This window comes from Carettochelys insculpta, chromosome 18 (assembly GCF_033958435.1).
Source record: "Carettochelys insculpta isolate YL-2023 chromosome 18, ASM3395843v1, whole genome shotgun sequence".
Classification (NCBI taxonomy): domain Eukaryota; kingdom Metazoa; phylum Chordata; order Testudines; family Carettochelyidae; genus Carettochelys; species Carettochelys insculpta.
This window is the reverse complement of record NC_134154.1, coordinates 23,823,363-23,849,427: the sequence shown is the minus strand read 5'-3', so window position 1 is coordinate 23,849,427 and position 26,065 is coordinate 23,823,363. Positions and strand designations below refer to the sequence as shown.

At 50.2% G+C, this 26,065-nt stretch overlaps 1 protein-coding gene across 12 annotated transcripts in view; it reads right to left on the bottom strand.

Annotated features, from left to right (window-relative positions):
• NCOR2 (nuclear receptor corepressor 2) overlaps positions 1–26,065 on the bottom strand; it is a 446,369-nt gene that overhangs the window by 193,930 nt on the left and 226,374 nt on the right. For all 12 annotated transcript variants that reach the window (XM_075012373.1, XM_075012370.1, XM_075012376.1 and 9 more), the window contains exons 7-8: positions 14,083–14,139; positions 4,668–4,720 (exon numbers count right to left, since the gene is read on the bottom strand). In XM_075012373.1, the coding sequence (XP_074868474.1) occupies positions 4,668–4,720; positions 14,083–14,139 (110 nt within the window). The remainder of the gene's footprint in view (positions 1–4,667; positions 4,721–14,082; positions 14,140–26,065) is intronic.

Below are 26,065 nucleotides of genomic sequence, written 5' to 3'. Positions count from 1 at the left end.
ACGGATACGTTCGCTCGGCTGGCCGCCCAGGGTCGGCCTGGCCGCCCGGGGTCACCCTGCCCGCACTCCGGACCATGTCCGGAGTAAAGTCAAAGAGCTGCGGCAGGGTTACGCCCGGGCCCAGGATGCGGCCGGCCGATCTGGGGCCGCCCCCATCACTTGCCCCTTTTACAGGGAGCTCAGGGACATCCTGAGTCCCCGGCACACCTCCTCCCCTCCGGCCACTCGACACCTCGGCTGAGGAGCCCCAGCAGGCCCCGGAGCCGGAGGCCACCCCGGAAGTAAGCCCCGCACCCCGGGGGCCACCCCTGGAGCCCACCCCCGGGGCATCGCAGCAGGAGGAGGAGGAGGACTCCTCCTCCTCCTCTGAGACGGGGCTGCACATCCTTCTCCCATCCCAGAGCAGCAGCCGGGCGTCCGCCCCCCGGGTGTCCCCGGACTGTGGGAGTGGACCTACTTGTATGTACCCCCCCGGTATACACCCCCGGGGTTGAGGGGCGGGGGTAACATATGTGGCCAGGGCCCTCCAGATGGCCATGGCCCCAAGGACAGCAGTGCCATGTCCCTCACAGGAGGGCATCAGCCCCTGCCCGCCCCCCCGCACCACGACAGTGCCATGCCCCATCCCCGGGGCAGGGGGGAGCGGAACCTCTAGGGTCCCCCGGGAGGAGGGGGTGGGACACCCCGCAGCAGCAGCAGCAGCCACAGCAGCATGTGATGGAGTGGGGGGAGTGCAAATGCGAGACTCAGGCTAGATATGAGCAACAAGCTGAATAGCTCCCAGGGGCAAAAGATGATCCTGGGGCTACAACTGGCAGGTGACACCTCTGCCCTGAACAAAGAGGAGGGAGGAGCCGAGCTGGCTTTGAATGGTGGGGGGGGGGAGGCCGCAGGTAGAGGCTAGGGGAAGGGAGAGCTGGAAGGCAGCCAGCCTGAGGAGGGGGAAAGCTACACCCCAGAGGGGCACCCCTTGGGGTCTTCTCCCCAGGGCGAGTTGGAAGGACTGTCTCTGACTGCTGTGCTGTCACTCCTGGGAGAAACTGGGCATCTGTGGCCTAAGAAACCTCTCCTGTCAGACCCTGCTGAGTGAAGGGAGAGTCACTCCCGCCAGGGGATGGGGTGCAGTGCAGGGGGACCCGTGAACCCCATCACAGCAGCATCTCCCGGGGACGGGGATGGGGAACCTGCAGCACAGGGGTGGGGGGACAAGGGCCACGGCTCGGGGCCCACACTAACGCCTGTCTCCACTCTTCCTCCCCCCCACCTGTGTTCTGCAGCTGCACCATCGGAAGGACCGGAGAGCGCTGGCGAGGCTTCAGTGGTCCCGGAAACCCCTCCGGGGCCATCGCTCCATGCCAGCCCCATGACGGAGGACCGACCGGCCCCATGGCGGGCAAGACGGCGGACCCAGCAACACCACACGGCGGCAACAGACCCCCAGCTGCTGGCCATCCATCGTCGGCAGCTGGAGGTCGCGGAGCAGCGTCTGCGGGTGGAGCAACGCTGCCTCCACCTTCTAGAGCGGGTGCTGGCCTGGTGCCAAGAGGCACGGGGGGCCTACATGGAGACCTTCAACCGCCTCGTGGACTACCTGGCCCCCCATGACGCGCCGGCCGCCGCTGCGCCCACCGAGTGCTCCGCCCGCCGCGCCACCTGCTGCTCCGCTCGTCGCCGCGCCGTCCGCCGTCGCCCCGCCACCGAGAGCCGGAGCACCAAGGGACACCTGGGGCCAGCTGAGACTCGCCAGACATATCTTCCGGTCCACCCAGCCCCCAGCCAGCCCCGGACAGGGCTGCGGCCGAGGCAGGGCTCCCGGCCGCCCACCCCCAGTGCCAGACTATAGGGGCGTGGGGCCCAGGACACAGCCCCCCCCCCCGTATATAGTTTTGGGACTTATTTGTGCCCCCCGTTTGCCCCGTCCCCCCCCATGTAAATAGTTCTCCCCTTCCTTGTAATCCCTGGTTTTCTGTTTTTTGGACATATAATATATGCAAACTTTTTTATTATTCACTTATATAATAGTTTAGTTAGAAGGTCTGTATATAGTTTGTTGTTATTAGTTAAAAAACAGTTCAAAGAAAACCAGTTTCATTTCACCACCAAGTGAGTGCTTTTATTTGTCCAGGAAACGTGTGGCGGGGGGTGCTGTTGGGTGCTCCGTGGTGTGGGCGTAGGGGCAGGGAGTGTTGTGGAGGAAGGGGGGGGCAGTGGGGGGCCTGGCAGAGTTCACCCCGCGGCCTCATCGAAGTGGGCCCGCAGAGCCTCCCGGACCCGGGTCCCTTCGGGATCCACCTGGTGACTGGGGGCAGCAGGTGGCTGGACATCAGCCCTGCCGGCCTCCACAGCCCAGCCCTGAAAAAAGGCCTCCCCCTTGCTCTCCACCAGATTGTGTAGGGCGCAGCAGGCACCCACAATCTGGGGGATGTTGTCGGGGCCCGCATCCAAGCGGGTCAGGAGACATCTCCAGCGCCCTTTGAGGCGGCCAAATGAGCGCTCCACCACCTGGCACGCGTGGTTCAGGCGCTGGTTGAAGTGCTCCTGGCTGGCGGAGAGATGGCCCGTGTACGGGTGTGTGAGCCAGGGCCGGAGGGGGTATGCCGCATCTGCGATGACGCAGAGGGGCATGGTGGTGTCCCCCACAGGGATCTCCCGCTGGGGGATGTAGGTCCCTGCCTCCAGCCGGCGGCACAGGCCCGAGTTCCGGAAAACCCGGGCGTTGTGGGTGCTGCCAGGCCAGCCCACATAAATGTCCTGGAAACGGCCCCGGCTGTCCACCAAGGCCTGGAGGACCACTGAGTGGTAGCCCTTCCAGTTTATGTAGCGTCCTCCACTGTGTTCCAGGGCGTGAATGGGGATGTGAGTCCCATCCAGAGCCCCGAAGCAATTGGGGAAGCCCAGCGTGGCAAAGCCCACGATGGTGGCATCTGGGTCGCCCAGCCTCACAAGCCTGTGGAGGAGCATGGCGCTCATGGCGCGCACGACCTGCAGGGGAAGCACATGGGTGAGCACCAATGAGGGGTGAGCAGGGTGTGCGTGGCCCTGCCCTGCCCTGCCTGGGCCCCCCCCCCTCCCCTCCCCTCCCCTGCCAGGGCCCCCCTGTCCGCCCTCCCCCCGTGGGTCCTCTTACCTCCATGAGGACAGCCCCGACGGTGGCCTTGCTGACGCCAAACTGCTGGCCCACGGATCGGTAGCTGTCTGGAGTGGCCAGCTTCCAGACAGCGATGCTGACCCGTTTCTCCACTGGGAGGGCACGCCGCATGGCAGTGTCCTGGTGCCTGAGTGCGGGGGTGAGCCACTGGCACAGCTCCATAAATGTCTGCCGGCTCATCCTAAAGTTCCTGAGGCAGCGGTCGTCGTCCCACTCCTCAAGCACCAGCCGCTCCCACCAGTCGGTGCTGGTGGGGTAGCTCCACAGGCGGCGGCATGTGAGGTGGGGGTGGGGGCGGAGTGCTGCACAGTTGGGGGTTAAGTCCTGCTCCCCTGCAGGCTGCTCCTCCTCCGGTGTGGCAAGGAGGTGTTCAGCTGCCTCTCGCATGGCATGGATCAGGGCAAGCCCTGCTCCTGCAGGGAGGGCTGGGTGGACCTCTGGCTGCTGCTGCTGCTGCTGGGGGTCCATGACTGCGTCGCCCGAGGTCTGCGTGCCTATGGCTCCTCAGACCGCGTGCTGTGCAGGCTGAGTGTGTGTCTGGGAGGGGCCCTTTAAGGGAGCGGCTAGCTGTTGCCCCGGAAGCGCTAGTCCGCCCTGTGACTCTGTCTGCAGCTGTGCCTGGCATCCCTATTTCGATGTGTGCTACTTTGGTGTGTAGACGTTCCCTCGCAGCGCCTATTTCGATGTGGTGCTGCGCAATGTCGATGTTGAACATCGACGTTGCCAGCCCTGGAGGACGTGTAGACGTTATTCATCGAAATAGACTACTTCGAAGTAGGCTTCACGTGTAGACGTAGCTCAGGTGCCCCCACTCAGCCAAGTTTCAGCCACACCCTCTTCTGAGGGTGCAACCCTGCCATCAATTCAAGAGCAACTGAGTTATCTCCTACTTTTGTCAATTTGATCTTAAACTCACCCCAGTCCTAGGTGGAATTACAAACCCGAGGGAAGCAGGGTGAACAGAGGCTACTCCTAGGGACTAGCACTACACATTCTCTCCCCCGCTTTGCAATGGCTGAGCTGCAGAGCCTGATCTCCAACGACTGCTTGCAGATCATCTGTTTCTTTCTGCCACATATTTGGGAGTACCCCACCCGCTCTCTCCAGCTGAGCAAAGCACGCATGGGAGCAGCCACTGACCCCCGCCAGGCTCTTCAACTTCTGCCCCCTTTCGTCTCTTTCAAAACACCATCTCCTGCATGTAACACACACCAAGCCACCTCGTCTAACCCACTCATTTAAATGCGCCCCCAGGGAAGATATCCGGGTCCCCCACGCCATGCACACCAAACCGTGCCTTTACCATTCCCCACTCCCTGCTGCTCCTGACTGATGTACTTCTTGAGGTGTTTCAATGCTCGGGGCACCAGCGGGAGTTCCACAGTATCACTAGAAGGGTAGACGCTATTTTGTTTTGGCCTTAATGGGAAAGGGGATCTGGGGGCAGGCTCAGATCTCGCCTGCTCGAGCCTAACGCGCAACCTGACATTTCAAACCAACTTGATTGCCACATACTTACATTTTAATGTTTTCATGGTACTGCCTGGTGTCTGAAGGCTGGTTGTACAATGGCTGAAATAAACAAGAAAAATGGAGGCATAAATGGTACGGTCTGACATTTAGAAACTTAAACCTGTCAGAAATGCAACTGGATCAGCGGGGACTTCCGGCTTCTCGCGTAGCCCATTCGGCTCTAATGCTCCAGGTTCAGTGCAGCCTGACTGCCTCCCTGCCCCATTCTGTTCTTCTCCTTTAGTACTGTAGGTGCTGCTTCTTCACAAACACACAGCAAAGGCAGCTTGAGTCACTGCGCATCCGAGATCAGCCCGTGGGAGGCAGGCAGCACTCAGCGGAGTTGGTTAAGAACAAGCAATTTGCTTTGCAATCCATATAAACACCATGCAGCACAGCAAAGGGGTGGGGGAGCTGTTACTTGCTTATGGAAAATACAGTGCACCTTGCGACATATCACAGGGGGGAGGTTGGGGGGGAAAGCCTGGGCACTGCATTCTGTCTATTCAAGAAAAGCTGCCTTACCCTCCAGAGGCGCCACAGGATGCTGGCACTGCTCAAGTGAAAGACAGAGCCCTCAGGGTTCTGCCTGCATTAGGATTTGGTCTCTCTCAGGGTTATCGCCACTGGGTTGCAGCATGTTAATTTTCAATGTACTTTTCCTCAGTACACTCATGGGAGACAGGGCAGTGCTGTTACCCTTGTGCTGGCAAACAACAACTCAGGCAGACGGACACCGAGTGACTCAGTCCAGGGTCACACAGGACGTCTGTGACTGAAAAGGGAACTGAAGCTGGGTGTCCAGTCCCACGCTAGAGTCCTATGCACTGGGCCTCCTGTCCTTGCCCGGCCTGGGGCATGCAGGGGTGAGTCAGGAGATCTGTGCCCTATCCCTGGCTCTCACGTGCTCACTTTGCAACCTCGGACACGTTGCTTAAACAGCTCGGTGCCGCAGTTTCACTACCTGCAGGATGAGGACAGGCCACTTCCTGCGGAAGATGACCTGACTCCTCAATCCATTAGCACATATAAAGTGCTTGGGGATTCAATGAGAAAAGTGCTCCTGCAGGCCGAAATGCAGCCAGTCTCTAATTCCCATGTCATGTCAACCACTCCCATTTGTCTCCCAGGGACAGAGGATTCACCAAAGTGACACCCTGGCTATTCAAGGTCATACTGAGGCAAAGCAGAAGCAGCTGCGGGCCTTTCCCACATCTAAACCTCCCTCTGAGAGGACGAGAACCTTGGCTTAGGGGCATGAAATACATGTACCCCAAAGGTTTGGTCATCACGTGCCCCAGCAGTCACTTGCTGGCTTTGAGCAGAGCTGGTCCGAGCTCTCCAGTGAAGATCTGGGTTCCTACTTCCCGAGTGTTTGGGAGAGGTCATAGTCGGGATTCTGGCTGATGCGCCTCTCCGCCCTAAAGCGACCAACCCTGCTGGCCTCCTCCGGCATTTCCTACCCTCGCGTCCACTCAGGTTCAGCTCCTGATGGGACCAACCACCCACAGAAAAGCCTTTTACTTATGCCCAGATCACCAGCAGCTGCCGGCCCCAGCATCGCCTCAGATGCACACTCCCGCTCCCGTGCCAGGTTCTGCTTTCGGGATTCGTCTGAAGTGCCAGAAACACAGAAAGTGAGTACAAACTCCTCCCCATATCAGGGTGCAGTCTGACTCCCACAGGAGCTTGGGGTTCCCAACACCAATCACAATAAGCCTTGAATGTCCATTCTCTAAGACGAGAGCAGCTGATGATGAAACACGGGACAAGATAGCTGGCCTCCTGCACCCAAGTCCCACCATGCGGCTCCTATTCCCCTTGAGTGGTGGGAACTGGGGGCATCCCATCTAGCCCACAGCCAGTGATGATCAGGGAGCTTTTGCTGGTTGGCAGTAGGTACCTTCAGGATACAGAGCCCTTGTTCCCCGTTTGGAATTATAAAGACACAAGGCCCTGGGCACGAGTCTGAGATGAGCCAGGAGAGGAAGCAAAAAAGCATAATCTCTGATGTAGACGTGAAGCGAGGTGGAGTCAGTAGGATAGTGTAAATTGGTGCAGCAAGCTACCATCCTTCCCAGGCGCAGTGTTCTTTTCTCTTCTCCTCTCGCTTGCCTTCCTGTCACAGTTGGAGGGCTGTGCCGAGCCCCTGTGCCACAGGGCAGGCCTCTCTGCTCTGGACAGGTCTTGTTAAAAAGACAGCTGATCAGGACTTTGTACCCACAGCACCCACTGCACTAGGCGGGATACTACTTTTTGTGGGGGGCAGGATCTCAGCCAGGAGGCTGAGTTACACCAGTCAAGCAGGAAAAAGAAACAACTCTGGCTCAAGTCCCGCCCCCGCTTTACACAATTACAATTTACTGTTTATAAATCAGCTGGTATCAGAGCAAGGAACTGAGAGAACGTGAGGAGGAAACATGGGATGTCATAAACCTCCTAGTGCAACAGAGCTGGCTTGAGAATAGCACAAGGATGCAGCCTGAGTACGAAGAGAAACAACCAAAATTTCAGATCAAAACCAAATCAACATGTCCAGACACTGCCACAGTTCTAAAGACAAGGTTTTGGGAGTATGTCCTGGGCTGCGTTAATAAAGCCAACCATGCCCAGCCGCCTGCAGCAACTGATAAACACAATCTCTGTCTAACCACAGAAAGGCCATCCAACTACGCAGGCAATTTATCCGTAAACCTTCGCTGAACCATCTGCCAGCGATTTAACTTCTGTGGCAAAGTGTGGTCAACCAGCCGGAGCACGCGATAGACAGCTTATGGTCAAAATCTATACCCCAGCCATGGCTAGATACAAACCAGCCATGATCACACTCCACAGCCATGTGGCTCAGGCTGAGCTCACAGGGGACTGTAATTTTGTTTCACATCAAACTAAGGAAAAGAGCAATGACAAAGGGATAAAGGACTGGCTTGGCCTGTGTTTATCAGATTCTCCATCTCGCCACTTTGGAAGCCTTGGATTAATGGATGTTCAACTGACTCAGTGTGTATCTCAATAATTTTTCAGCACCTAATTTGTGGCGATACCCACTCAATGGATGTTTATTTCACTCTATAGTAGGAGACTGCCACTGTCTGTCCTAGAAGCTTTTTTTTTTTTTTTGAAGATGGAGCCCTTCTAGTCAACATGAATGCAAAATTAAAAACACACTAAGAGGACCAAAAAAAGTGTACCATGGTTAAACAGCAGAATAGAAGAGGCAGTTTAGAAGCAAAAGGGGCATGCTTTAAAAGCGTCAAGTTAAATCATAGTTAGGAAAATAGAAAGGAGCTTAAACTCCGGCAAGTTAAGTGTAAAAGTGTATAATAAGGCAGATGAAGAGAAACTATGAATAATGAACAACTCCCCCCCCGGCCCACCACCAAAAATACACAAAACAAAATCCTCTACATCTAAGTTAACTGCAAAAAAAGAAATAGAGTACCTCAGAAGCAGGAATGACTGAGTCACTAGAGGAGCACTCAAAGACAAGGCTTTTGCAGAGAAGTGAAAGGAATTCTTTGCACTTGTCTTCATTCCTGAGGATGTAGGGAGATGTGAGCCTTTCTTTTTAGGTAAGGAATCTGAGAACAGTCCCAGACTGAGGTATCATTAGAAGTGGTTTTAGAACCAATTGATAAATTAAAGAGTAATAAGTCACCAGGACCAGAGGTTATTCATCCAAGAATCCTGAAGGAACTCAAATGCAAAACTGCAGAACTGCTAACTGTGGTATATAACCTGTCTTTAAATCAGCTTCTGTACCAGATGACTGGAGGATAGCTAATATAAACATCTATTTTTTAAAAAGGCTCAAGAAGAGATGGTGCCAATATCAGGCGATATCAGTGAAATTGACTGCAGCAACAGTAAAAAAGTGACAGAGATAAGCCTTGTTCATTTGTATCCTATCAAAATAAAAAAGCAGTCATGTAGCACTTTAAAGACTAACAAAAACAAAATTATCAGACACTTTCTCAACATAATGTGGTTATTTAAAAGCCACAGATTTTGTAAAGGGAAATCATGCTTCACCAATCTATTAGAATTCTTTGATGATGTCAACAGGCATGACCCAGTCAATGTAGTATACTTGAATTTTCAAAAAAAACCTTTGACAAGGACTCTCCTAATTAAAGCAAACAGTCATGTGATAAGAAGGAAGGTTATTTCATGGATCAGTAACTAGATAAAGAAGAGGAAAGGAAAGGTGGCAATGAATAATCAGTTTTCACAATGGAGAGAGGTAAATAGTGGGGTCCCCAAAAGATTTGTATTGGAACCCATGCAGTTCAAAACACTCAAAAATGATCTTGAAAAGGGGGTGAACAGTGAGCTGTCAAACACTGAAAACAATACAAAATTATTCAAGATAGATTAAGTCCAAAGCAGACTGCAAAGAGTTGCAAAGGTATCTCATAGTAAGTGACAGAGCAACAAAATGACAGATTAAATTCAACGCCGATAAGTGCAAAATTATGCATATTAGAAAACGTAATCCCAACTACACATACAAAATTATGGGGTCTAAATTAACTGTGCCTCTCAAAAAAGTAACAGAGAGGTAGCCATGTTCGTGTGTATCCTAACAAAACAAAAAAGCGGTCATGTAGCACTTTAAAGACTAACAAAACAACTTATTATTAGGTGATGAGTTTTTGTGGGGGCAGACCCACTTCCTCAGATCTGGAGATAATACTGTACTGGAAATGGTGCGGAAAGTGAATCGACATGATGATTATATAACAGAGAGATACAGACAAAAAAAATTGAAATGAAAACTGCCAAATGAGATATATTTTTTTTTTACCTATGTTTTTCCAAGATCACATTTTTGAGATCACTGTGGAGAGTTCTCTGAAACCATCTGCTTCATGTGCAGTGATAATCAAAAAACCTAACAATGTTAGGAACCATTAAGAAAGGGATAGAGGACTATAATAAACTATCATGCCTTTTTATAAATCTGTGGTATGACCCTCCCTTGAATACTACGTGCAGTTCAGTTCAACCCTATCTCAAAAGAGAGACATTAAAAGGTGTAAAGGTGCAGAGAAATGATGAGGGCTAGGAACAGCTTCTATACAAGGAGTGATTAAAAAGACTGACTGTTCATCTTAAAAAAAAGAGATAATTAAGGGATGACACACCAGAAGCCTATAAAATTATGAATGGTGTGGACTAACTGAACAGGGAAATGGTATTTACCTCATCACATGACATGAGAACTAAGGGTCACTCAATGAAATTAATAAGCAGGATGTTTAAACCAAACAAAAGGAAGTACCAATACTCCCCCCGCCACCCACAAAGTTAACCTATGGAACTCACTGCTGTGGGATGTCATGAAGGCAAGAAGCATAACTGGGTTAAAAAATAATTAAATAAGTTCATGGAGGATAGGTCCATCACTGGCTATTCACCAAGATGATCAGCACCACCACCTCATGCTCTGGCTGTCTGAAAACTCCCAAGGCTGGAAGCATCTGGCAGTGATGAGGCGGCAGGATAGTGGGAAAGAAGGATCACTGATCTGACCCACAATGGCCACTCAATGTTCCTCTGCCTTCTTTTAAAGCTGTGCTGTCCAACCAGTTCTGAAGCAGAACTGGTCACATTATTCTGAAAGTATGTTTGTTGTTCAAGCCAACTAGGCACACTCAACCGGCCAAATAGCCACATGTGGCTAGCATGTCGGATACTATGGCTTTAAAAGCTGACCTCTCCCTTCAGCTTTCTAACTACATGGTGGAGTCAATTCCACTCCCCTATTATCATACCGCCAGGTGGGCAAGGGCACGAATGTTTTATAGAATTGTACAGTAATTGTTCCTATCGACCAGCAAGCAGGAGACAGCTAGAGAAGCAGTCTCCTCGCTCTTTTAAATGTACCCACCACCGCAGCATTATGGTACTAACATGCCTTCTGTAGCACATGTGCAATCAGTATCATGCGCACATCACCGGTTTCCATGGTAATAGCTTCGATGCAAACTCCTGCAAAGAAAACAGGAGAGAACAACTACCTAGTGACATGAAGCTCATTGAAGCCGGTGGCAGTACTGGTGGTCTGTGTCACATGGCAGAAACAACAGACTAGAGCTGCATCCCAGTCAACATGTGCTCCAAGAAAGCCGTGGCCACACCCAGTGATGAGCCCACAGGGAACGCCAGGGCATACAGGACAAGAAGGATGTGACCCAGTCAGGAGCCAGTTTAACAGCTGCTTCCCTTCTCCTGTGCACCAATGCCAACACGCCCAAATCTGCGTGCAGATTAGTTTAAATCTGGGAAGCCACAGGGAACCAGCTATCTGCCCAACTAAATCCAGGCAGCTTCAGGTGGGTAAGTCCATCCTTAAAATCAATGCCTGCGCTGGGAAGAATAAAACCCAAGCTGCAACTCTGTCGCCTTGCACTGGCGCATGGCTGCCACTCAACTATCATACTGGAGGGGCTGTCCTTACAGGATTGCTGAAGTCACTTCACAGAGCAGTTTTGCCATGAGCTCCAGCAAAAGTACCATGGGGACTGGAGTGAAAGGCAAGGAAACGTACTGATACGTAGAATGTCTTTCTTCAGTGTGAGTGGGTAAACTGAGATTGAACTGACAGGGCTTTGATGAGTCATGTCAACACAAAGTCCTGAGAAAAGCAGCGGCGGAATGACTGGTTCAGCTGCTTCTGGATTCCAATATATTCTTGTGCATGCATCCATAAATACATCAATTTGATTCACGTTACCAATTTCTGCCGCTTTTTCTTGTACTGCCACAAGGATAACTTCAGAGACACAACACACAGGTTGAACCTCTCTAATCCCGAACACACTCATCCAGCAACATCCGTAATCCGTCATGGTTTTAGTTAGCCAAATGACCACTTATCATGGGTGTGGCCAAGTCTTCCATGGTCCCATAAAGTTTGTTTCCAGCCACCAGTCCTCGCTCTCAGTGTTCTGTACTGTTATTTAGCTGTAATTTATCCATCATTATCTTCTAAGAGTCCAGTAAACAGTGGAAGTGTTGGTGATGTGCTAAACAAGATTGACTTCCTGTGGTCTGCCAAATTCTCTTGTCTGGAACCGGTAAGGTCCCAAGGGTGCCAAATAAGAGATGCAACCTATATCTAATATCTTTTATTACTTCACCCATCTTCCCTCTCTATCATCCCGGGACTAACACAGCTCCAACCATGGTGTATACAGAAAAATTTTTGATAGCTAACAGTTTTGATTGCTTTGTATTAATGATAGTCCACAAAATAAAGCTAAAAGTTAAGAAATATGGAACTCCAACATCTCAACATCAAGCTCAATGCATCGCTTGTCCTTATATGCTTACAGGATAGGAACTTTCCTCTGCACAATATCCATATCACGCTAATTCTACCCCGACAATGAAACAGACACTCTTAACCCATCAATACGGAAGGCAATCTTACCAGTGACCACAAAAAATAAAATGATTCAGTATGAGCTGTGCAGCAGTAGGGCAAACTCGGTCTTTCCTCACAGCCGTATATACCCCACAGAAAGAGATTTTGTAAAAACCTCGTCGGGCAGACGAGCACACGCGACAGTCCAAGACAAGCGCATGTGAGAGATCCAAAACTCCATTTCCTAAGGTAAGATAAGTACACTGTATTCCTTCCAGAGACAGTCCTCTTGGAAACATGAGAAGACAGTTACATTTGTTATGAGGTGGTGTGGCTGTACTAAAACCATTACGGGAATGAAGTAGAATGAAATTCCCTGCAAGTGTCCAATGCACTGCAGTGTTCAAACTGACAGTCCGTCTGACCACCAGGACTGAAAACAAGAAAGAAATCAAAAAACTTTCAATCTGACTGGACAAAAACAATTGCTTCCTTGAGGAGGTGGAGCTCTAGATTTAACCTTGACATTGTTTAACATCGTCATGTGACCAGGATGTAACCCTCAGCCCTAGATCCCAGTCCCTGCTTTGCTAATGTGCCTGTGACCTCTTGCCTCTCTCAATTCAGACTACCAATTTCCTCAGCAACCTCTGGCCTTGAGCTATCAGTGCCTGGCAAGCTGCCTCCTGATCCAGCAGACATTTATCTGTCACCACCGGCATCTGAATGTAATCACCAGAGCCCTCCTGAACAAAAATGAGTGAGCCACAGCCACGATGGGAGCAATTAATGCAGCTGTTTTGCAGGTCAACTCGGGAAAATTTTGCAGCACTTTTTCATATGCAACTGGCTCCAAGGGACTCAGAGGGGCGTAAGAAACTCAAGGCTTGACTGTTTGCCTAAGGCTGTGATATGTGCTTAGATCAGCTGGCCTTCTAAAGAGGACTACCCAAGGAAGGCAGGCCTGGAAAGCTCTGTTACTTTCTGGAGAACTCCCTTTCTGATACAGCAGAGTAGCTAACTCTGAACATCATTCCTTTGGTCTCGGTAGCTCCTGCAGGACCCTTATCATGGCTGGGGCCCCATTCTGCTAAGCGCAACAGGGGGTGAGGGATGGGAAAAGAATAACCTGCTCTACCCATTTTACAGCATGTGCATACCGGCCATGTTTCCATGTCCCATGCAGAAGCGAGGCTAGAACGGAGAAGGGTTACACACAGCAGCACAGGTTAAGCCTCTGAAAGCATCACACAGAGCCATTCATTTAAATACACCCTATGTGTGTGCAGCATAGAGGGACTTCTTCTGGGAAGCACCAAAGCATGCCCACCAATGAGCTATAGCCTAGGAACCACTCACTCACTTTCAGTCACTGGAAACAGAGTAGGGGTTTGTTGGGTAAATGGGGTGGAGTGGGGGGGTGCGCAGGTCGGGGGGAAATCTGACTGCTAAATTATGATTGATTCTTTACTGCTCCCAGGCCAACAGGCAGCTGAGAGAGATTGGGATTGGACTCTTACAACATCACATCGTTACCGCTGACAAGTTATTCTGATCTAGAACTTCTACTCTTGCAACATGCTCTTCCAACACCCCTCCTGCTCCCCCGGCACCCCACCCACTCGCCATGCTATCCTACTATAAACGGACCTGGGGAGGGGGAAACCACGAGGAGATCATGTGCACACAGAGTCCTGAGGCGGTGCGTGCATTGTACCAGCAATGCGGTGCACAAAACGTAAGCTCTGTGGCTTCCCAATGGCAGTGTCAAGCCCCCGTCATGTTTTGGGTAAGCCCCTTCCACTTCGTCTGTGTTAACAGCAGGCTAAAGGTGTGTGTGTGTGTGTGTGTGTGTGTGTGTGTGTGTCGCTTTTAATATTCATCCCATCTGCTTTGCTTCTTGCTTAGGTGCACAGCCAAAGAGACGTTCTGGCCAGCAGCACACTTCCTTCTTATGGTTTTACACATACACACAGGATGGTGCGCTTGCCTCCCAAGACATCACCGAAGTTGGCCACCCTCCAGAGCCCCATAGTGAGACAAGACTTACCAGTTCCACTTGGGGACCCAGTCCTTCCAGGATCCTGTGAGCAGCTTCTGCTTTTTTCTGCAAAGAACAAGCGGGGGAGGGGGAGGAAGAGAAATTATTTCTCTCGCAGATCAGAATTTCAGTCCTGTAGTTAATTTTAACCCTGCACAAAGCCTTTAAAAAGCTGCTAGATTCAGTCACCACCACCCTGGTCCCCAGGTGCCAGGAGAGAGAAAAGGTTAAAAACAGCCGGGCTCCCAGCTGTGACACCACGCTGCAGGCAAAGGATGCAGTTGGCTAAATGGCTAAGTTTAACATACACGCAGGCACTTCAACGTCCTGGAGCTGAACACCACAATCCAGACGCCAGAACCTACTCCACGCTGCCCTAGCAGCCCACTCGTCCTCCCCACTCACTCATTTAGGAGTCCCTCGGCTGCTCTCCGCGGCAACTGAATTCTCTTTCACTTTGCGAGCGGTTGCATTCTGCACAATTACCTCAGCACTCACACAGGGAGGGGGAGCCGAGAGGGAGATGCCCTTTCTAGGATTCATCCTCTCACAGACATGTGATCATTACATCTGAGTTGCCCTTGGCGCCTTCCCTCTCTATCTTCCTTCTCCCCTCCCACAGCACAAGACAAATCCTCTCCCTGGCCCAAACCACCCAGCCCGCACTGGGCAAACAGGAACGTGTGTCATAATGTGCTCAGTGGTTACTAATTAGACAGGCCTGAAAAGAGCCAGGGGTGGGCTGCGGTGGGGCTCGAAATAAAAGATGCCATTTTCAGTAAAAAGCTCTCTTCCTCACCAAGCCGGGCTCCTCAATTATTGTCCCTAACAGCCCGCTAAGTCTGGATCACTTTACACAGCACCCACCAAATAAAGCAAAACACCCAGCAGGAGGAGAGGCTGAGGAGAGAGCTTTCCAAACCCATTTATTAAACAAAACAAGAACGCTCAGCATCCAGCAGGCTCAGAAAGGGACAGAATTCCACTGGTACCCAGCAGAGTCTAGCAGGGGGAGCACAGTCAGACATGGCTCCCACGGGGATATAAAACACAGTTAAGTTGGCTGAGGGGTGGCAGGGTGGATTTCAAATCCTCTACAGACCGTATGGCCTGAGGGCTGGGCTGGGCTTCTCTCAAGTGCACTGTAAAAAGAGAGGGGCTGTTAGCCAAATTTGGATCAAGATTTCAACCTTTGGGGTTCTCAGACCAAGAGGCCTGAGACAGCCCCTCTCTGATGCACAGCTGGAGGCACTTAGGCTGTTTTGTGAGGGGAGATATCTGGCTGATTCCCCACGCGCCGCGCTGACAGCTCACCTCTCCTCTCACCCAGCAAATGCTTGGGCTTTATGATGTCTCCCAAGATTTATAACTACCTATCCCTACATCATTCCAGGGGAGAGCCACAGTGTGTGAATGCAGGCATGCAAATACCCTCCCAGGCATCTGTGACCCAGGGCCTTGCGCAACTACACAGAAGAGCAGACTGGCATGCAAGATCTTTCACAGGTTTGGTCCTGGGATCCAAAAAGGTACTTGAGTCTGCAGTCAAACTGCAGGCATCCACCGACCACCCCCTCTGTCTCCCCAGTAACCAGCACCAGGGAGCAAACCCGACCAATGAAAACCTGCCCAGCAAACTTCCACATTCGGCAGCCGGTGTGGGTGCAATGGAGCTGGGTCTCCTCCTGCTGTGATTTGGAACTAACTTAGCTGAGGTCACCCCGATATTACTGAATTGTGTGCTAAATCTGCCGTCCTCACCCCGGTAGAGTCACACCACCACCACACAGCTCACCGACTGCACTTCTGACTCAGAGCTCAGAGCGCTTGACAAAGATCAGTCCCACAACCCCCATTTTACTGGAAACTGAGGCAGGGAGTGGTGAAATGATTTCAGCAGGGTTAGTCAGCAGCACGGCTGGGAGTAGAACCAGGTCTTCCTGGCCCCCAGCGCCAGGTGCTCCATCCATTGGACCGAACCGCCTCCCTTGTAGCAGGGATGCGAAAGAGCTCTGTTCTTTCCTTGCATCCACATGGCACAGACTGGCCGTGCCCTGCTCAGAGTGAAGCCCACGTTCTGTCACTGCATAGTCACCATGATCAGCGTAGCCTCCAACCTGAAGATGCCACGCTACTGCCCACCCAAGGTGCAGAAGAGCTGCCCCCCAGACAGAGCCCAAGGGCAGGCAACGTAACAGCTCCACCGCCAGGACCTCCTGAATGACCCAGCTAAGCATATTCCTGGGCTGCTGAAGGGGAGAATATCCCCACCTCAGCTACTTGGGAGGTAAGTTCCACCAGCTAACACCCATCAATGCACAGAAAAGCAGCAGACAGCTGGCTGGGCACTGAGGTGAGACTTGGCTTCCAGAATTTTGTACAACCCATTACCTGCCTCTAAATACCACAAGGGTCTGCTACTGACCTCACTCATGCCAGTGTAAGGCCAGGAGCAGCTCGCTGAAATCCATGGTGTTTCATCAGCGTGCCATAGGGGAGATGAGACCAGAGTCAGCCCTGGTATTTCCACCCTCTCTGAGTGGCCAGTGCCCCCAGGTCCAATATTCACTAGCTCCCTGCCACACTCACAGGCTAGCCTGGACTAGTGTGGGGCCCTTGCATAGTTTGCAGTAGAGCCACCAGCCCACAAGCCAACTGCGGCCTGGCTCATGGCTCCATCACAAATAAAACCACAGCTCTGAAGATCTACACACGAAAGCCGAGAGCGGAACTGCAGCACCGGTAAGCTCTGCAGCCAGTCCACACAGGGAGGGACTCCGGCCCAGGGAAGAAAAATGTGCAGAGGTTTTACAGGTGCCAGGCGTGGGGTCTCATTTCCCACCCACCCCAACCCCCACCGAACTGTCCGTTGCCTAGCAAGTGGCCACAGTGAACAGAGTTGATGCAGCTGGCGTGTTTAGTGGAAAGGCATCCACTTCACTGGAACCACCAGAACCACCGGCGTGCTGGCTGGCAAGTCACCCTGTGGCAGGGATCAGAAAGTCCTCAGGCAGAGAATCGAGAGAAATGGGAAATAATGGTCATCTCTGGATGTGGATCCAGCTCACTCTGGGGCTAGGCAAGCAGGCGGATTTAGCTTCTCTTGTTACCCGCTCGGGCTGTACTTGTCCCGGAGATTTACCGGGAACACCCATCTCTAGAAAAGTCATTACCCATAAGACTTTTTCTGCCTGTGGTTCTGACCAGGCTCCTTGCCACTCTCCTCATTCACAAAGGCTTGCCTGGCCTCACTGCTCCCCCAGCTAAAACCCTTCATCATAATGTGTGACCTCACAAGGGGAGGGTTGTGACATCACTGAGGGACCCAGCAGGAGAACAGAGAGGGAGAGAGTGTTTTTGCCAACACGAATACATGCAGTTCCAGCAGAGAAACGCACAGAAAATACCCGGCTCTTGGGATCGCCTCTTTCTTGCATTTTTACCTCAGTGGAAAAGCAGGAGGAATGGCCCAGCTCAAAACTGAAGAGGCTAACAGTGGATGTCCGATGGTCTCAGCAAGACCACGTCTCTCAGAGCCCAGACAGCCTTTCCTCTCAAAGGCCAACCGCGCCTAGTTAGATTTTCGCAATTTGCTCCTTCTGGGGCATCGCCTGCAGATGATCCCCTTGCAGCAGCAGCAGCTGCAGCTCACCGCTGTCTGCCTGCTGAGTGGCACAGAGATGCCTGAGAATCAGAAGTGCCCATAGTCTGCACACAGCACTAGCTAGCAGAGAGCCACAGGACACACTTACTTCAAGGTCCCCTTGCCACAACAGCAAGCCTTTTGGTCTAGGGCCATGGTAGATGCAGGACCACATGTCACTCTACGGCCTACCAGGACAACTGAGATCAACTAGGCTCAGCTTGCCTGTGTGGGCCAGGTGGGGGCTCGGTTCTCTCCGTGACAGGGCCACATCTGGGCACCTAAACCCCTAAAATTGCTATTTGAGTCCCCATTTTCCCAGGTCTCTTCTGCTGGGGTCATTGGATATACGCTCACTTCATTGGTGGGGGGGTAGTTCAATATGGGGGGGGCGGGCGTGGCTGAGATAGCATGTTATAAACCACGACCAACAATCTGTCTCACCACAGACTTCCGGATCAGGCTGCCCGCACATGTTACACAGAGGTGGAAGCCACCCAGTGGTCTGTCTTATTATCACCACTTGGTTTCCCTTCTCCCTACTGCAGACTGTAGTCCCAGTCAGGCCCAGATCACTTCGGTGATGCAACGCAATTAGCTACAAACAACAAACTAGCAGTGAAGAGAGCATAATTAACGGTCTTGCATTTCACCCATTAAATCTCCCTGGGAGCTGAGGCGGCTCCTTGTCTCTGGATATTTGCAAAGCTGCCGGAACGTGTCCTGTGATGTACGTTTGGGAACGCAATGGCTCTCCTGCCGGCCTGGTGGGTGTCATACAGGCGGTCGGACTATGCTCACAATGGTCACTCCTGGCATTGGAATAACATGAATTAGATTAAAAGACAAAGCTAAAAAAAATCGTCTTCATTGGCCCCAAGATTATTGCATGATGTTTGATTTAAAAAGAGAGTTGCTTATTTACACGTAATTGTGGCATTTGCTCTTGTGCACTAAGCTCTCCTGTTTGAGAGCTTTCTTGTTCACTAAACTCTCAGCTGTTTCAGGCTGACATGCCCCATCAGCTACACTGGGAAGAAGAGAGGATTTGAAATTTCACCCTAAGGCTCCAAAAGCATAAGCTCCACCCTGAAAGCTAAAGGACCAGCTCCACTAATGTCTCAAGGCTGGTCTTCACTCTACTGTTGGTCTACTTTAGCTATGCAAACTGCACAGCTGAAGTCAATATACCTACCACGGTGCCTTCCATGCAGTAACGTTGGTGTGGACTGCTCTCCCACTACGCTCCCTGCTTTGCTGGTGTACCAGTGGTGATGGGAGTGTGTTTGGAGATGAATTTATTGAGTCTTCAAATGATGCGATAAGTCTACGCCTGGTGGATCAGTCCCTACCAGGTTGATCCCCAGCACAGCATAGACATACCCTCAACCTGGCAGCTAATAAACCTCACAAGCCCACCGGTGTCCCTGTAAGCTGAGTGCTTGGGTAACCAACCACACAGGAGAGATTTGGGGGCTGCCAAGCTGATTAGTACAGCACCCACAATTGCCATCTCTGTGGCACACTCAGGCCACTGTTTACGTAGGAAAGCAGCTTTAGGCAGTAATATGGGTATTTTTAGTTTCTTTAAATGCCATTTCACAAACAAACAGGGAGGAGTCTGCCCCATCGGACTATCAGTGAGTGATCTCTGGATCACCGGTAGGCAATGTATTCAGGAGCACAAATGCAACCTTTGTCAAAGCACTGTGTCAACAGGATGTAACCTACCGCTTCTGTGATAAGAAACAAGTTTATCCCTAGTCGTAAAAAGGGACAACTGCCAAAAAGTGACTTTTCTACAGAAGATCTCTTCCGTTAGGAACCCTTATCTTGCACTGTATGTTTCCTGCTAAACGTGCACAGAAAGGAAAATGTGCCATTCTGTAGCCAGCACCGTTCACATAATGCCCTGACAGCTCCATAGATTGCGGCTGTATAGATCCCTACATGCAAAATTAAGTGTAGCTCTCATTGTAAAACTCAAAATGACCACAAACAGGCATCACCATTGCGGTAGCAGAACATAATCTTATGTAAAAACACACCACTGCAATGGAGGCATGTCAAGCTGTGGTTGAACACAACCCTAATTCTGCCCCTTACACACAGACACTGAAACAGGCTTGGTGGGATTAGATCGATTTTGGAAATCCATGTATCTAAATTTCCAACAACTAACACTGACGTCTGAGAAAGTCTATGGGACGACAATTTCAAAGCCTGTCACACAACACTTACAGCAGACACGCAACACTATAAAGACTAACGAAATGATTTATTCAGCGGTGAGTTTTTGTGCAATAGACCCACTTCATCACTCCAATTTCACTTCCAATACAGACTGACATAAGTACAAAGGACCAAAAAAAACTGCAATAAACACTGACAAATCAAATAAACAGGACTGAAGAAGGGGGATGAGGGGCAGGGGGGATGGCCCACAAACAAACCCCGCCGCCAACTTTGTCCACATATTTATTCGGAGGATACCATAACTGGACCTAATTATGTTAGTTACAAGATCAAAGGAACGTTCCTCGCGCACTTCCAGCAACATTACGTATGTCGTTATGTGCCAACAACGCCCTGCCACTATGTACGTCGGACAGACTGGGCAAAACCTTCCCCAAAGAATAAGTGGACACAGAGCAGACATCATGAAACTCAATACACATAAGCCAGTCAGTGAACACTTCAATGAGTGGGCCAGTCTGTTAAAGACCTGAGAATGTGTGTCCTGGAGCAAAAAATTCACAAGCAGATTAGAACGAGACATTTGGGAGTTGGAATTCATATTCAAATTTGACACATTAAGACGTGGTATGAACAGAAACACTGATTACCTCACGCATTACCAGGACTGCTTCCCTTCCTTTGATGCTGGTAATTATCTCAGGCAGGACAATTAACATCCTCTCCCCACCCCGGATGTGCTATGTAGGAAATGAGATCGATCTGATTAAGTGGGTCTGTCCCACAAATTCTCATCACAGAATAAATCATTTTGTTAGTCTTTAAAGTGCTACATTTCTGCTGTTTTGTTTTGTTGGAGTACAGACTAACACGGCTACCTCTCTGTTACTATGCAATACTTAGATACAGGTAAGTATGTAAACCTTACAACCACTTCATCCCAACTGACTTTAACTTGTAATTATGTGCCAAGTTGTTGCGTTCAATTTCCTAGCCTTCCTTCTCTTTGAAAAAGAGGGGAGGAAATAGAAAGTTAAACAAGTCTTGGTTCTGCAACTCATACAAACTAGTCAACAACGCCAAATGGAGTCTCCCTATGTCATTAGTGAACAGCACACACTGAATCTTGAGCACCTATCAAACAAAGGTCACTAAGCTTTAGTACTGCCCTGTAAGTAACGTGTGTGTTTCCCCAGCTGTGCATTCATCCTCATTATTTTGTTTGAGTTAGGCCTGTCCCTAGGCTTGTTGATATTACAGATTCAGAAGTTTAACCTCAATGAGCCTAGAATCTTCAGGTCTCTGAGAGACATACAAAACACTATGATCTTGGAGATACTGAGGCACCGGCTTTAAAAACCTGAGTGTAAAAAGGCAGTGGGAGAGATTGTCAAGAGGAGCAGAATTAGGCCAACTTTGGGTGTGTTGAAAATACCAAACAGCCTCTAGGCTTTTAGTTACCTGTCCATTAGCATGCCCTCATTTCTCATTATGCATCTACCTATTGGCTGGCTTAGAGACACTGGCTCTGGAGCAGCTGGCACAAACGCCATAACAGTTAAAACAAAAAGGCAGTCCAGTAGCACTCTAAAGACTAAAAATAAGTTATTCGGTGATGAGCTTTCATGGGACAGACCCACTTCTTCAGACCATAGCCGTACCAGAACAGAACAGACTCAATATTTAAGGCACAAAGAACCAAAAATAGTAATCAAGGTTGACAGATCAGAAAAATATTCTTAAGGTGAGCAATATAGACTCGCACAGCTCTCCCTCTGTTATGTGTCAGTTAACTGCAGGTGCCGTTAATTGTGGGTTTTTGACTGTGGCCACAAAATCAGAGGCAGTCTTTCACAGAGAAGGCTCATTTTCACAGATACTGGTGCATTAAAAAAAAAGATGTCCTGGTACAATCCAATGCCAGCTATATAGATTGAGTTGCTGAAGGCCTCTGAGTACGATAAGATCACCTCAAAGCTGAACGTGCTTAGTTGCTGCACTTGTTGTGTTTAGACAACTTAACGAGAGGACCAGAGGCAGAACCTTGCAGGGAGAAGAAAGAGACTGGGAATGGAGAAGAGTGACATTCTCTGGCATTAACTGGCTAGCAGAGACATCTCCAGAAGGTAAAAGTTCCAGGGAAAGTATTCCAGGCATGGTCATCTGGCTGTATGTACACAAAGCAATGCCTCCATCTCGAAAACTGCCTGATTAACACATGACACACAATGCAATTGCTGACGCTCCTTTGTTGCATTTATCAGATCATCACTCCACTGTAAGTAGCTGTTTAAAAGGCCACCCAAGCAGAGGTGATAGCAGGGTGGCAGAGATGTTAATGGCATATATTAGCTAGCCATCTTCCCCACAGTCCTAACAGAAGATTTATGCTGCAGGACGAACAGCGTCAGGAGAACACACGCCAGTTCTGCACACTCACGGACAAAGTCTGGCCCTGGAGGGCAGGCAAAGGACCAGGATGCAAAGGAGGCTTAGAACACCTCTCGCCTTTGCAGGGTCTTTGCAGCAGAAAGGTGGCAGTTCTGCTGCATCTGTGCCCTTCCACAGGCACATAATGGAGATCTGGTTTTGCACGTAGCGCTCAAAGCTATTTCCCCATTGAGTCAATGGGATTTTCCTTGTTGGTTTCATCACGCACATCCTGAGCCCTTAATGACCCACCCTACAGAGCACCTATCCTCACACAGGGACAGCAAAGGAGTCACCACTCCCTCCACACTCTGAATAGGTGTTATTCAAACTCTACTGCTCTGTTCCCAAGGCATTCACAAGCAACCCTAGGTGTTGTTTACAGGGTGATGAGTGAGAATCCCACTGGTTTTCTATTCCCTCCTCTCACTGTTCCACAGCAAGATCCTAATGGCCCCTGTTCAATCCAGATTCCTGACACACCATCCATCAATGATGCAGCATCTGCTCTAAAGGTCTGTCTACACTAGCAAGTTACTGCATGGCACTGCACGCACACACCTGCAAAACACCAGTGCAGATAGCACTACTGAACATAAGAATGGCCATACTGGGTCAGACCAAAGGTCCATCAAGCCCAGCATCCCATCTGCCGACGGTGGCCAATGCCAGGTGCCCCAGAGAAGGAGAACAGAAGACAAGTGATTTATCTCCTGCCATCCATCTCCTGCCCTTGTTATGAAGGCTAGGACACCATACTTTATCCCTGGCTAATAGCCATTTATGGACCTGACCTGCAAAAATTTATCAAGCTCTTTTTTAAACCCTAATAGAGTCCTGGCCTTCACAGCCTCCTCGGGCAAGGAGTTCCACAGGTTGACTGTGCGCTGTGTGAAGAAAAATTTCCTTTTATTAGTTTTGAACCTACTACCCATCAATTTCATTTGGTGTCCCCTAGTTCTTGTATTATGGGAAAAGGTAAATAATTTTTCTATATTCACTTTCTCCACACCATTCATGATTTTATATACCTCTATCATATCGCCCCTCAATCGCCTCTTTTCCAAACTGAAAAGTCCCAGTCTCTCTAGCCTCTCCCCATATGGGACCCTTTCCAAGCCCCTAATCATCTTAGTCGCCCTTTTCTGAACCTTTTCTAATGCCAATATATCTTTTTTGAGGTGAGGAGACCACATCTGCACGCAGTACTCGAGATGTGGGCGTACCATAGTTTTATATAGGGGAAGTATGATATCTTTTGTCTTATTATCGATCCCTTTTTTAATAATTCCTAACATCCTATTTGCCTTACTAACTGCCGCTGCACACTGCATGGATGTCTTCAGAGAACTATCCACTATAACTCCAAGATCCCTTTCCTGATCTGTCGTAGCTAAATTTGACCCCATCATGTAGTACGTGTAATTTGGGCTATTTTTTCCAACATGCATTACCTTACACTTACTGGGACCTGCGCTCTCAGCACTGCTAACTTCTGGAGTGGCTCGTCTCCTGGCGCAGGTCCGTGACCGCATCGCCCGGGCGATAAAGTGCACACAAAGCCAGAGTTAACTTGCAGCACTGGAGCTAGCATGCTGGGGCAGAATTCGACTCCCTTTCACACCACAGCTGCTCTGCTTATGGAGTGACTCTGGATTTAACAGCAACCTAAGTAAGAGCAGAGTTCGGTCTCTTGCTAGGGCTGTGGAGGAATCTCCTCTGGGATGCTCTTAGGAACGCATGCAGCGAGCAATGTGATTAAACATAAAATGCAAAGCAATAGCTCTTCACATGGGGATTTGTCTCTCTCCAGATACAGGGACAAGCAAAAGGTTTGTGGGTTTTACAGTAGCAGCAGAAAGCCCACAATGAGCCCAGAGCCCATAGGGCAAGACGGTTCCTGCCCCTAAGTGTTTACAATCTAGGTAGAGAAGGGATCAGAAGATAAATGAGGCCCATAGCAGGGGAGTGACGAGCCCACAGCTTCCCAGTGGTAGAGCTGGAAATAATACACAGCTTTCCAGACTGCCAGTCTAATGCTTTCTTTGCAAGAGGGGATCCCTTCAGTTTTTGACACTGAATCTGGTCCATGTGGCAGGGCATCAAATCATATATAGAGCAGAAACCACTTGTCATCAGAGCTGCAGGTCTACCAGCCCCGACTCATTTCAGCCCCATGTTTCATCATGCACAGACGCTCCTTGCAGGGCCAGGCTCTGCAAGACATGGTAAGCATACCCTGCCCTCTCTTGTGCAGCACCACCAGCACGATGGTGGTGCACGATTTACGGCCAGCTACTTCCTGGAGTATACTGGAAAGGCCTGATCCCCCCGCCGGGTGATCATCACGAGGATGGGCGTGGCTACTTCCCATTCGGGGTGGGACAGACATGACACAGCTCTCATGAGAGCGCTAAAAACCTCCTGAGTGACACATGGTTCCCCCTTCACCCCCAAGGGCTGGGAACTGCCACCACCAAAAGTGGTTGATGTGCATCAGTCTGTGCAGCTCCAGGCATGCTGTAGCCCCCAGGAGCTGAGTCACTTTTTCACTGGGCTTCTCTGCTTGCTTTGCATTGGGTTCCAGTTCACATGGTAACACCTTGAACTGATGCTGGGGCCAAGAATGTCACAGGTCACTGGGGGTGCAAAAACAGAGCCCGCATCAAGACCCATTTGATTTCCCACTACACCCCAGAAGAAAGGCCTTCCCTGAAACTCTGCCCCAAGGCACCTCAAAGGGGCACGAAGAGCCAGCACAGAGAACAAAACAATCCTGCTTGGACCCTTATAAGGTGCCAGACGCAGTCACAGGCCTTGTTCCGGCTCACAGCCGGGACTGCTCTGGCCTGGTTCCAACTGTACCACAAGCAATGGGGAAAGATGGTCAGGTGTAGAGTTCCCTATGAGCTGAGCACTTAGGCAGCCACTCAGGAGAGATTAAGGCACTGCCCAGATGATTACCAGACCTGCAGCCACTCACAACCAGCAGCATGTGTTTGTGTTGGTGGTGCACCTCCACCCATGCCTTGGTGCACATAAAATTTATTCTGCTCATTGATGGAAAAGTTCAAGGGCACAGTGGTCAGGTGTCATCCTCCTTCCTCCTGCTTTCTTCTCCACATCATTCCCACTATCCAGTACATCCTCTCTGAGGGCATCCATGGCTTCTCAAGGCATGGTACCTAATACCATCAAGGACTCCTACACCCCTACTGCCCCTGCTGCACATGGCTCTGGGCAAGTCTCAATTTAACTTTTTGTTTCTCGCTTTTTCCCTGCTGGATGGGGCACCCCGCTAATATCAGGATTATGCCATTCAAACTACTCCTGAAAATATTGACACTATGACTAGGTCAACACTTGCATTCCTCTTTTGAAAGAGGAATGCAAATGAGAGGAATCAAAAATGCAAATAAGGTGCAGATTTGCATATCTGGCTCCTCATTTGCGTATTCTTCTTTCGAAACAAGGAAAGCAGTGTAGAGGCGGCTCTTTCAAAAGTAATCCCCTTCCCTTTATTTTTTTATGGGAAGAAGGATTCTTTCGAAGATGGGGTTTACTTTTGAAAGAGCTGCGTCTACACTGCTTTTTTTCTTTTGAAAAAATATGCAAATGAGGTGTCAGGTATGCAAATCCACACCTCATCTGCATTTTCAATTTCCTTCATTTGCATGCCTCTTTTGAAAGAGGAATGGAAGTGTAGATGCAGCCTATATATAA